Source organism: Lactuca saligna, chromosome 4, assembly GCF_052625555.1.
Source record: "Lactuca saligna cultivar CGN05327 chromosome 4, ASM5262555v1, whole genome shotgun sequence".
Taxonomy (NCBI): Eukaryota; Viridiplantae; Streptophyta; class Magnoliopsida; order Asterales; family Asteraceae; genus Lactuca; species Lactuca saligna.
Genome location: NC_136420.1, coordinates 201,975,432 through 201,989,467, shown reverse-complemented (window position 1 = coordinate 201,989,467; position 14,036 = coordinate 201,975,432). Strand labels below are relative to the sequence as shown.

The 14,036-nt window shown below is 30.7% G+C and overlaps 1 protein-coding gene across 1 annotated transcript; it reads left to right on the top strand.

Annotated features, from left to right (window-relative positions):
• The first annotated feature begins 852 nt into the window (after window positions 1-852).
• On the top strand, window positions 853-12,789 carry LOC145043251 (wall-associated receptor kinase-like 14). Its single transcript, XM_078991835.1, has 3 exons — window positions 853-1,713; window positions 11,303-11,380; window positions 11,462-12,789. Exons 1-3 carry the CDS (start codon window positions 978-980, stop codon window positions 12,709-12,711), a joined length of 2,064 nt encoding a protein of 687 aa, XP_078847961.1. The 5' UTR covers window positions 853-977; the 3' UTR covers window positions 12,712-12,789.
• Window positions 12,790-14,036: the final 1,247 nt, after the last annotated feature.

The window sequence follows — 14,036 nt, the reverse complement described above, 5'->3', positions numbered from 1 at the left end:
AGAAGACTCAAAATGCTTCAAAGGTTGTTACCATTTCTTCCTTCTATGATTGTGTTTTAAATCTTTCTTATACTTGTAAGATTATATTTGATGAGTGACAAAATTTTTATGTTATTTTATAAAGCTCAAGTCTTCTGTTTGCCATTATTTATAGTTTTTGAAACTAAATTTTAAATAAAACCCAACTGAATCCTACGTTGGGTTCTTGTAGATCCGAGAGGTAGAAGAAATCAAAGGCTATGAAAAATAAGTATTTTTCCCCTTTTTTTTCTTGTTGTTTTTAGTTGCCTTTGATTGGTTTGAACTTATATCCATCTCTTGAGTTATTAGTTATGTTTTGATTTATATGCTTTTGTAGTGTTTGCGCATTTGTGTCTAACGATCCTCATAACCCAACATTTTTTATTATCATTTTTATGTTATAGAATATTGTTGCTTATAAGAAAGCTACTCTATCTTACTTATAAGCAACGGTACTCAGTTTAGTTCGTTAAATAGAAAATGTTGTAATCTATTATCTATTTTAAGCGTATTTTATTTCTAATTTTGTAGTAGTGATCCCGATTACTTGAAAAACTCTAAATGTTAATTTGATTAGTCTAATTTTAAAACGTAAGCCTTTATTTCAAATAACTTTTGTTATACACCCATTTAAGATGCATTTGTTGAATGGTTAATCTAAATCATTGGAGTATTTTACTCATATGGTTTCATCCTTTTGGCTGTATCTAGGAGTTATCCTTATTGTATGTTGAAAATCCCTTCCTATCATATATATTTAAAAAAAAAAAAAAAAAAGACTCTCCTGGTCTCCAACAACTTTAAATAATTTAAAATACAAAGAGAATAACTACTAAAAGTTTAGAAGAACATTTCCTCTTTGTTCACGTCTCCCACTTTAATCCCCTAATATTTCATCTTCCCTGAAAAAATTAACTCCTTCATATTCCCTTTGATTTCACATGCTCAGCTAAACAATGATCAAGTTACACAATTTCTTCATACTTCTAATCACTTTTCTACCCTCCATTAAATCACAGAATCCCACTAACTGTGATCGCTCATGCCCCAACAGTGAACTCAATCTCGTCCCCTACCCATTCGGCTTCTCCTCCGGCTGCCATATCCAACTCAACTGCACCTCCGGGAGCGTTTTTATCCGCGAATTCCCTGTCCAGCAAATCAACCCCGATGGTATTCTGGTCAGCCTCCCCGCCATCTGCGGCCGCACCTTCAAATCCCTCAGCCACCTCTACGGCGAACACTACGCTCCGACATCAGCCAACGCCATCCTCATGGAAAACTGCACGCAGCAGATGAAAAACTGCATGATTCCGATGACAACGTTACAAACCCACCTGGAAACTGTCAACTGCAGCGGTGGTGTTGGAGGTTATGGGAATATCAGTTGTTACTCCGGTGATGTTTCTAAGATGTTTCTTGATTATGAAAACATGACTGGAATGGGTTGCCGGTATTTGTTTTCTGCCGTTGCAACGGAGATGATTGGGGCTAGCACGGCGGTTCTGTCGTTGAACATGCAAGTGGTAAATTTAGGGTGGTGGGTTAAGGGGACATGCGACTGTTCTAGTGATGCGGATTGTACGGAAGTAGTGTCTCCGATTGATGGAAGCGATGGGCATCGGTGTGCTTGTAAGGCTGGGTTCGACGGCGATGGGTTTAAAGCCAGCTCCGGTTGCCGGAAACAGAAAGGTATGTCAAATTATTATTATTATTATTATTATATGTATATGTCATTTACCATGTATTTGGTTTTGGCTTGTTACGACAAAATTCTATTTTTTATAAATTGTGAAGTTAACAAATATAAATTACTTAATGTATTTATGTGAAAAAATTAGTAACTATTTCTATCAATAAATTAATCATAAAACTTGCAAAGTTTAGGTTATTTGATAGTTACTGTTTAAGTTAATTATGTTTAAGTGAATCCAACCCAATTTCTTATCACACCTGATAAAAGATATATCAAAGACTATTAACACAGAATCATTGACTTATAACTTCGGCATCAAAAGGTCTGAGTCTCACCAACTCACACTCAAGTTCTTAAATTCTTATAATTTCAAATATAACTTTAAAGACAACACTACAGGTTAGAGACGATGTGGTATAAATTAAGTATAGCAAAATTATTGTTCATGTGATACCTTATTAATTCAATGAAAAATTATATCCCTTCGCTTTAACTTCGATTCAGATCAATTAATTTGGTCTTTAATACCAACAACATATTTTCTGGAATATTAAATGCTTGTCTACAACATCTTCTATCTTGTAACGGTTTGGGATTTTAGATATAAGGTCTTTAATACTCTAATTATATTAAAATGATCATAATATCTACTTTATAATATTTCATATGTAAAAGAGAAATATAAGTATTTGGTCAGGAATAATTATAGTAGTTGTCGTATGGGAGACTCTTTATGAACAAGCAAATATTGTATTATTGTGTACCTTTAACGTGAAATAAGTTATCTACCAAGTTTAAAAACGATTAATAATAATTATATCTAGCATGGTGTGTTTAAAAATAATCTTTCGACGAAAAAGCAAGAGCATCTTTAGGGCTGTATCAAAGTCAAAAGATGCATGCTTCTATAAACAAATGCGAAGTTGATTCTTACTATTGAACATTTGTTGTTGAAACATGATCAAGTTGGTTAGATAATGATTATGATTATTATTTTAACTAGTTAATCTGTTATCATTTTTTCTTATATAACTTCTTGTAATAAATTAAAATGTTACAATTTACTTCTTAATGTTTTTTATACATATAATAACGTTTGATTCCATTATATAAACAAGTTATCAACCCTTTTAAGCCATAAAGTTATATATATATATATATATATATATATATATATATATATATATATATATATATATATATATATATATATATATATATATAGGTTTAAGTTCATTTGAGACCATACTAATTTTGTGAAACCGTGAGACCAAATCTAAAAATAATTTTAAAATGCAAAATAAATGGAAAAATCCAAAAATTCTTTTTTTAAATATTATTTTCGGAACTTCAATTAACTAAAAAAAAATAAAAAATAAATAAAAGAAAATTCCGTTTTTTTTTAAAAATACGTGAAATATTCTAAATAGAATATTACACTGACATATTCTAAAAAATAATTTTAAAATGCAAAATAAATGGAAAAATCTAAAAATTCTTTTTTTAAATATTATTTTCGGAATTTGAATTAACTAAAAAAAATAAAATTAAAATTAAAAAAAATCCTATTTTTTTGAAAAATACGTAAAATATTCTAAATAGAATATTATACTGTACATATTCTAAAAATAATTTTAAAATGCAAAATAAATGGAAAAATAAAAAAATTCTTTTTTTAAATATTATTTTCGGAACTTGAATTAACTAAAAAAATTAAAAAAAATTAAAAAAAAAATAAAAAGAAATTAAAAAATGCATCTCACGGTCTCACAAAATTAAGCCGTTTCACATGAACCTAACCCTATATATATATATATATATATATATATATATAAACTGAAAAACTATAACAGATTACGTTAAAAGTATTCGTTAGGTTTTTATATGTTTATAAAGTACTAGCAAATGTTTATGTTTTTTAAGACCCAAATTTAATATGTAAGATTTGTAATTGCTTATTGATGTATTACCCTTTTCTCCCTTTCATTACAGTTATAAAATAGTTATTAATAATTTCTGACTTTAATAAAAAAAAAAGAAGCTATTATAAAATAAAGATTACCAAAAACTTTTTTTTGATAAATATTTTTTTCATAAACAACAATTTATAATTTAAAATATTATATATTAATCATAGTTCACTTTATCCCAATCTAGAATTGTCATGTAAAACTAAACATAATTCCCTTGATTCTACAAATATGATATACGATTGCTATATAAATAAATATGTTTCAACTGAGTTTGACATGTTTGATTTTTTGTTATTTTATAATATCTCTATTCAACGCCGTCTCAAAATTATTGTTTATTAAAATAAAATAAGAAATAATGGGGCATCATCCATGACTAGACCCCAAGTCTCGATCATTTCGGTAATTCAGGTCAAATTGATGATTAATCATGATTCAAAGTATTTTATTTTTAAATCAGGATATAAATTCTCGCAGAAGATATTACAATGTCTAATGGGTACTAAAAAGTCAATAAAATAATACGTATCAACATGTTTTATATACTAGCAGACGCGATTTTTACCTAATCCCATGCGACACCTCTATTTAACAAATACAACATGGCTTCTATTTTTTCTTTTTTTTAGGATATGTGACAAATATGTGTTATTTTCTTTAGTATTTATTGTGTATATTTTATTGACAACGACTTATCTTAATTGAGGGATCAACCAACGGCACATGCCTTTAAGTTCTTGCTTGGCTAGAAGGAGAAAATCATCAGGCTACAACCCTACATCAATTATACGTTATATATATTTGGATATATTCAGGCATTTGTTTCATTGACCTTTGTGTTGAAATTGGGATAAAATACAGGAAAAATATAATGTGTTATTATTATTTTAGTGATTAATAAATAATAATTTAATCATATTGTATATTGTGTAGTAGGATTAAATTTCAAACAATATAAAAACCAATGTTTTAAAAACCGGTTTGAACCGGCCGGTCGAACCGGTTGGACCGGGAACTGAGAGAGAGAGAGCAGTTCAACTATCACCGGTTTTATATTAATTTTTGAACCGGATTGAACCGATCGATTTTTAGACCGGATTGAACCGACCGATTTTTAGAAAAAACCGGTTGAACCGGTTAAACCGAATAAAAACACATGAAAAAGAATTATTTACATAATAAACTTTGGTGATTTTTTTTCAAATCTATTTAGTTTTCTCTAAATAAAAACATATGGTAAAAGTTATAAATTCTTTTGATGTTTTTGTATTGATCAAAAGCTATATTTCGTTTCGGTATTATATTTTATTTTCTTTTTAATGTATATGGATTGATGTAAAACATAAATTCACTAAAATTTATGGTTATGTGTTATTTTAATGTATTTAGATTCATCTACAAGTTATTTTTATATGTATTTTTAATGTTTGAACTTGTAAACATAAAATTCTTAATTTCTATATGTATGTATGTGTAGGAAAATTGAAAAAAAAACATGAAAAATATAAAAACCGGTTCACCCGCCGGTCAAACCGGTTGAACCGGGAACCAGTCACCGTACCGGTTCAACTAAAATACCGATTTTTAAAACATTGATAAAAACCAACAATTTCATATTTACCTGGTTTTGTCATCCAAAGATAATACAAAAAGGTAGAAGGAAATGTTAATCATTCAATCAACCTAGGCTAACTTTTTTAGAACACTAATTTTTGATGGGGTCCACGTCACTTACCCACTAACTACTACTTATACTTCAACTCATTATTTTTCAAAAACTATTAATTATCATCGTATCCAATTGAATAGTAACATATATATCATTTAATGATATTTTAATACATTAATATGATACATGTAATTATTTAATTGAGTAGGAAGATTTGTAAAAATAAATATAAGAGGATATTTAATTTCTCTTTTCAAAATTTTCATTTCACACCTTTTTATCGTTGAATTTTAATTTAACATCCTTTCTTAAATATTTAAAGTTTTTAACCATTTTTTTTATAAAAAATCAAGTTTTAATCATTTACTTATAGAAAATATCATAAAAATTTACAATTTCAAAAAAATCTATAAAATTTATTATTTTTATAATTGTTATAAATTTATAATTTTTTGAATTGTTGTAAAAAATATATAAAAAATGGTTAACAATAATTGTTAACGGTTCAAATAAAATAATGGAGTAATTTTTTGGCCTATGGAATCCTGTATAACTTAGGAGGGGTAAATGAATTATTTTGGAGGGTAAATAAAGTAATTTGGTGGGATCAAATATAATGTTGAAAGGAGTAATGAGTGAAGTATATTTTTAACTTTACGGGATATGAAAGGGGTACGACTCCAACGGACCACTATTATTGTGGGATAGAGCCCCAATATTGTCAAATATAGTCATTCTTCATTGCACCGTAGTGGTTGTGTATAGTGATAAAGTGATAATAATATTAAAATCTGTTTTTAATGTAAAATGTTAGTGTTGGTGGGAATTGAAAAAAGTTTTGGTGTAAAATTTACATAAAAATGGGATAGATTATAATGTCAAGGTTGGAGTTGCTCTATGTAACTAGGACCGATTTTTATTAAAACAATAAAAGTTCTAGAAAATTAAAAATAAGCAAAAAGTTTATTTGGATTTTTAATATGACCAACCCAATCCAACTTCTCATTTTAATGCCTACTAATATTCATTTCTTGGGTTTTTGGCGTTGAAAACTAGTGTTGCGATTTGCGAAATTACCGATGGTCAAAATCATAATGATGGTAACCATGTGGAAATCCTTACTTTTGAATTAAATAAGAAAACCTTAGTTCGTCCACCCAACAAACCTAAATGGTAGCAATCACAAAAGAGAGGACTTGAACATTACGCTAAATACTAATCCAACACTATAAATAACCATAACTTCACACCCCACCATCGTATTATACATGGTTTCTATACTACTTTTGAAGACATGACATAAATAGAATCAATTTCAAGAATCCTCGCATCCTAGTTAACCTTAAAAGGTAAAAGAATCTATAATGTAAGTTGTCCTAGTATATTAACTTTAATGGACCCTAAATGTTCCATTTAGTAGAGTCACCACCAATATCCGAGGTATAGAAGTCGATAAAAATGTCGCTGCAAAAATTACAAAAGTGACTTGATTCATCAATTTCCAAGAGGTTATTAGGTTCAGAGGTAGGGAGAGAGCATGTATTAACTCCAACATATCCATGAGTTAGGTCCCTCTTTATTTGGTGGTCAGAGCCTCCTTTAAGACTAAACACCTTTCATGAAAGATTTGCTAACTTAAATATAACTATCCAGTTCTAAAGTGTGTCACCAATTAGCCAAATATGACTTGAGCATTTAGCATTTGATACAACATTAAGATAGAGCATTCCAATGGATAATTCTGATGGAGTATTGTGGTGGATCATTTTGAGGAAGTATTATGATGGAGCATTTCGAGGCATCAAATTGCGCTCTAGGCATCAAGAATTAGTCATCAAGTTGAGGAAGTATTATCATGAAGTTGTACTGCCCTTTATCAAGGTACACCATCCTTTATTAGGATGTGCCCCGTTACTAGAAGATGCCCTATCTTGGAGCTAGATGTTCCCTCTTGAAATATGATGTGCCCCTTATGGGCATGATATACCCCTTGTGGGCATGTTGTATGCCCTTAGCAAGCAAAGGTGCCTTAAGTGAGAATGTGCTCTCCAAAGTCAAAGATTATAAAATCACTTAGCATGACATCCTATGATTGCTTGACATCCAATTGACATCCAATTGGACCTATGAATTAATGGGGGTGGCTCATTAGGAATTTATGTTTTCTTTCTGGTCTATAAATAGGGGCTGCAAGATAAGTATTTTGATTATCCTGAAGCTTGAAATTATACTTGTTACTCTGTTTGAAAGCTTGTGAATAAGAAAACTCCTTCATACCATGTGGATGTAGGTCATATTAACCAAAGGACCATAAATATTGTGTCTTTGTGTGTGTGTGTTGTGTTCTTTCTTGTTTATTTGATAACATTAGAGTTGTTATTTGTTGTATTGATAGAAGATGCATCTTATAAGTTCTATTTGGGGAAGTTTAATAGTTCGAATGATTTCAATGTGTGGAAGGTGAAGATGATGTGTCTTCTGGTTCAACATGGGTCAGTGATTGCATTGGAATGAGAATCAAAAATACCAGAAGACATAACTAACACGATAAAGGTGAACATTATTATAAAAGCACATAACGCTATTTTTTTGAACTTGGTTGATGAAGTACTACCATAAGTTGTGGATCAAACTCCCGCCTCTGGGATTTATGAGAAACTCTATGAAAAGTATTAGAAAAATAACCTCACGAATCGCCTATATCAAAAGTAATGTCTACCCATTCTTAAGATGATTGAAAAAACCCAAGTGATAAATCATCTGAATAACTTCAATCCTACCATCCTTGATTTATAAGTAGTTGATATGATGATTGAAGATGAAGATCAAGCTCTTATACCCTTATTTTCACAACTAAACTCTTATGAGACTTTTTGTTGATACCATGTTGTATTGTAGGATAAAGTTTAGTGTGAATGATCTAAAAGATTCATTGTTGTCTAAAGAAATAAAATGAAAGGTTGATGTCGGTGAAGATATTTCTTATTTCGGTTTATTCTCAGACAGAGGAAGAACAACTAAGAGAGGTGAAGATAACAAGGGCGAGTCTTATTAAAAATCTAAGGGTTCCATGAAGGTTAAATGTTATAACTCTAAAGAGAAAGGGTACTTCAGAGGAGATTGCCCAAATCTAAATAATGGTAATTGTTAGGGTGAATCAAGTAATAATAACATTGTTGTTTTGATTCAAGAGAGTATTGATTCAAGATACACAATTATATGGTTAAAAATCTAGATTGGTTGTTTGTTTCAGATATTCGAAAGAACATGTTCTCTTGGCACTTTAGCTAAGAATGAACTGACGTTTTCTGTTGAAGGAGTTTGAGTTAAGGCCTCTAAAGGTGCTTGTATGGATATGAAAGGAAAGCTGCAACATGAAATTTATTTTTTTTAGAAGCAATACAGTTAGAGGAACAATGGTTGTATTTCAATCATTGGAGAAACCAAATGATAAGACATATGTTATGTCATTGAAAATTTGGGCATATAAGTGAAAGGGCATGCTAATCTTAAGTAAACAAGGGTTATTCGGTAGTAGGGTTACTAGAAAATTTAGACTCTATAAACCTTGCATCAAAGGGAAGCAACATAGAGTGAAGTCCAATATTGGTCACCACATAAGCAATGAGATCCTTGAGTATGTTCACTAAGATTTATGAGGTCCACTTATTGTGAAATCCAAAGGTGTTTATCAATACTTTTTAATTTTCAATGATTTCTTAATTAAGGCGTGGGTGTATTTTCTAAAGAAAAAAGATGAAGTGTTTGAAAATTCCAAGTAGTAGAAAACGATGGTTGAAAAAATAGACAAGAAAACTAGTAAAAATACTTAAAACGTATAATAGGTAGGAGTTCTATAATACTTTGTTTGACAACTTCTACAACACTTTGTTTGACAACTTCTGCAAAATTAAAGGTATAATGAGGCATAACATTATACGGCATATACCAGATCAAAACGAATTGGCAGAACGAATGAACTAAACATTGATGTAGTGTGCTTAGTCCATGTGATTATTTGCCTATTTATCGAAACAGTTTTAGACGTAAGCAGTCTATATCGCTTGCTATCTAGTGAATAGATATCCATCAATTTGAATTGACTTAAGAACTCCTTAAGAGGTGTGCTTTAGGAAACCTTATGATTATTCTTGTTTATAAGTATTTTAAATACACTAATTACACTTATATTTAGATGCTTGTTTTTACTTTTAGCATGTGTATATATATATATATATATACATATATATATATATATATATATATATACTTTCACATACCTTTTATTCAAAGTGAGATGTAATTTTTAAATTAGTTTATGTAACTTTAAATATTTTCATATAATCTTTATTTGCTTAGTTTAATGAAAAAAAAAATAGTATTATTAATATTAGATTTATATTTATTTGTAATGTTAGTTTAAATATTAAAAAATAATACGTCGTAAATATTATTTTTACTAAAATTAGTAAAATTTAGTGAATGGTTGAAATGTGAATATTTAGTTGATTTTTTTTATAAAAGTTGAAGAGGGAAGTATTGTGGCGTGAAAGGTTGAAATGGTGAAAGACACACATGCCTTATAACCTAAGATGTGTTTGGTAACAAATTTACGAGAGCTTTTTTTTATTTTTTTATTTTTTTTATTATTATTATTATTATTTTTTTTTATTTATTATTATTATTATTTTTTTAAATCAAATTAAAGTAAAAGTTTCGTTCATGGTTCCCACTTTTATAAAAAATTCTTATAATACAAAAGTTATTGATGATATGCTCTGAAAAATTAGTTGGTAACCAGATGTTGAAGGTTGAAAGCTTAAAACTTATAGCTAGTAGTTGGTAGCTGTAGTTTTTGTTTCTATAGACGTGATCGATAAACAAGCCGAAAGCTTTTAAAAATGAAAAGTTATATAAAAACTAAAACTTAAAAGATATAAATGTTAAAAGCTTAAAAAGTAAAATAGTTTTTTAGTTTAGAGTTTATTTTTTAAAATAAAAGTTATAGAGTCATAATATTGAACATAACTTTTTTTTTTTTAATTCTAAGTTTTTTATAAAAAAATCTAAACCTCTTAAAAGCTTTAAAAACTTGATGCCAAACGCATTAGTTTTTAAAGGCTTTTAGCTTTTCGAAATCGATGCCAAACACATTAGCTTGTGAGGGTTTTTAGTTTTCAGATTTTTTTAACTTTAATTTCTATGTACTTTTATAACTTGAAAAGTTTCCGAATAGTTTGCAAAATCTGCACAAATTAAAGCTACAATATTTAGTTACAAACTAATTTTGCCACGTCTCACTTCATGGTAGTCAAGGAAATTACTAATTGTTCATCAAACACCAAATGTTTACATCCATACAATAACTGTTTCTAGGGGTATAACTTGCTGTGATCGACCCTTGATATAAATCATATAATTACATGAATGGTCCCTATGGTTTGGGTTCATAACATATAAACCTAAATTTGTAGGCTAATCATGTGATTATTAATTTGAAGAGTAAATTACATGAATGATCCCTATGGTTTGGGGTAATTTACACGTTTGATCGCTAACTAATTTTTTAGCTCGGAAAGTTCCTACTGTTTGTTTTTGTTACGCATTTGATCCCTACTATTTGTTTTTATTACGCGTTTGATCCCTATCTTACCTAAAAGGACTATTATTTAAATAGAAAAAAATGATGGGATATGTATGGTAAGGTGAGAGGAATGGAGTTCGGGGTGTATTTATTTAAATAAATTAAAAAATCAATAACAGAATAGTCTTTTTAGGTAAGACAGGGACCAAACGGGTAACAAAAACAAACTGTAGGAATCTTCCGAATTAAAAAAAATAAGTTTGTGACCAAACGTACGAATTATCCTAAATCATAGGGACCATTGGTGTAATTTACTCTAATTTGAATAATATCTAATAATTTATAATTCATTTTAACAGACACTTCTCATTGCAACCCTTCAAAATATTTCGCGGGTAACTGTGGAGGGACAGGTAGAGTTGGTGTTCTCGTTGGAGGTATTTAACTTTCTGTTTCTTGTATTTATAAACTTATTATCATTTAAAATTACCCAATTAATTTCAATCTTATTTTCCCAGCTGCTCTTGTGGGAGCTTCATTGATTATATGCATCGGATTAATTATTTGCTTTATTCGCCGGCGCACCATTTCAAGATCCCGAAGTAGAATAAACAGACAGTTTTATGAAGCTAAAGGCATCACCATTCCCATTTACACTTACAAAGAGATCGAAAAGGCCACAAACAACTTCTCAGATAAACAACGACTAGGAACCGGAGCTTATGGCACTGTATACTCCGGCAAACTCAACAATGGAGAATGGGTAGCAATAAAACGGATTAAACACCGATCCGACTGCGACAACATCGATCAAGTCATGAACGAGATCAAACTTTTGTCATCCGTAAGCCACCCAAATCTTGTTCGGTTGTTAGGTTGTTCCATTGACAAAGATGAACAGATACTTGTTTACGAGTTCATGCCAAATGGAACCCTAGCACAACACTTACAGAAAGAGCGAGGTAATGGGCTTCCATGGGTTGTTCGCCTTACAATCGTAACAGAAACAGCTCAAGCGATTGCATATCTACACTCGGTAATCAATCCTCCGATATATCATAGAGATGTAAAGTCTAGCAACATATTACTAGATTACAGTTACAAGACAAAAGTAGCGGATTTTGGTCTTTCTAGATTAGGAATAGTGGAATCATCACATATTTCAACGGCTCCACAAGGAACACCGGGATACTTGGACCCTGAATATCACCAGAACTTCCATTTATCGGATAAAAGTGATGTTTATAGCTTTGGGGTTGTGTTGATTGAGATTATAACGGCTTTTAAAGCGTTGGATTTTTCAAGAAGACATAATGAGGTCAATTTGGCGTCACTAGCTATTGATCGGATAAAAAAAGGTTGTCTTGATGAGATAATCGATCCTTCTCTTGACCATAACAAAGATACGTGGACGTGTTCATCAATCCATAAGGTTGCTGAGGTGGCATTTCGGTGTCTTGCATTTCATAGTGAGATGAGACCTTCAATGACTGAGGTGGCGGCTGAGTTGGAGAAAATTAGGCCACCAAAAGAAGAGAATGGTGTGGTATCAAGGGAGGGATCAAACCCTTCATCAGTATCTATTGTTGATGAGAAGGAGATGAATATGGAGGTGAACAATATTGAATCTGATAAGAAGGGTTTGCTTGATAGCATGGATTTGACAAATGCTAAAAGCTGTTCACAAAATTCTGCGGAGGATCAATGGCTAAGTGGGTCGAGCTCACCTTCATCTAATGGTTTACTTGGTTCGAGTTCAAGGATGTAAAACGGTAGTCATGCTTCTGGTCAACATGTGCATTGTTTAAGGTATGAATGTACAGTTGAATTGTTTTGTGACTTGAAATTGTAAATTTTTGAACTTAGAGATAAGTTTAAATTTTGTATTTTATGTTGCTAAAAGTACAACCTGTGTTAAACTAAAACGGATTCAAAATAGTGTATATGTCCGGTTATATAAAAGGGATTTTATATAACACATACAAAATACCAATTTTTTTTTTTTTTTAATTTTTATTTTATTTTTTTATTTGGCTTAAGGTTGGAAGTGGCATGTCTTTTTTTAGTCATCGTGACCTATTTTACTTGGTTTAAAGAGCCATATCATCAACATCAGCACTCATGTGGACAAAACAACGTCATTTTTAACCTTCACATGTGTACCCCAACAAGTCTGACCGTTCATTCCTGGCCTCCCTATATAAACTACCATACGTGCCGTAAAATGGCCATTCCAAAAACTTTGTTACACTAATTTACCTAAAAATTTCTTTACCCTAATCTTGTGAAAATGTTGTGTAACATCCATAAAATTCATAAAAATTTAAAACTTTTTCAAGCATCCAAAAAACCATTACTTATTATAAAATGCTTTCAAAATAGTTTCATATTAGAGAATCCCAGAAATAAAATTTAAAACTTTTTCAAGCATCCAAAAACCATTACATATTATAAAATGTTTTCAAAATAGTTTCATATCAGAGAATCACAGAAATCAAAATCATAAAATGTGAGGAGGTGCACAATCAAGCATTCGCCTTCTCGCGATCATTCGAAGTACCTAAAAGAAATCCAAAACTGTAAGCCTGAAGCTTAGTGAGTTCCCCCAAAATACCAACGTCATACAAAAAAAAAACAATAATATAACAAACAACATGTATATAGAGTCTTCAGTATGACTGGACCACCCTCGCTGGGCCTTCAGTCTATCTAGTCCACTCTCAGAACCTTCAGCATGTCTAGTTCGCCCTCCCGGGCCTTCAGCCTGTCTGGACCGTTCTCCGGGCCTTCGGCCTGACTGGTACGACCCGATGGGCCTTCAGTCTATCCGGACCGCCCTTGGTTTGTTGGCCTAGAGCACGAAGCATGACCGCCTCAACCCACATGCAATCACACAATCAACACATAAATATCATACACTAGCTAGCATGCACAAAATAGTCATACCGATCTACAGATCACTAATAATAGCATCATCCTATATACTAAGATACCAATCTAACAGATCGTTAAACGTAGCATCATTTTAACACCGTAAATTTTCAAACAAAATTTTTCATTTTAAAACACATAAAAACACATAAAAGCTTAGTG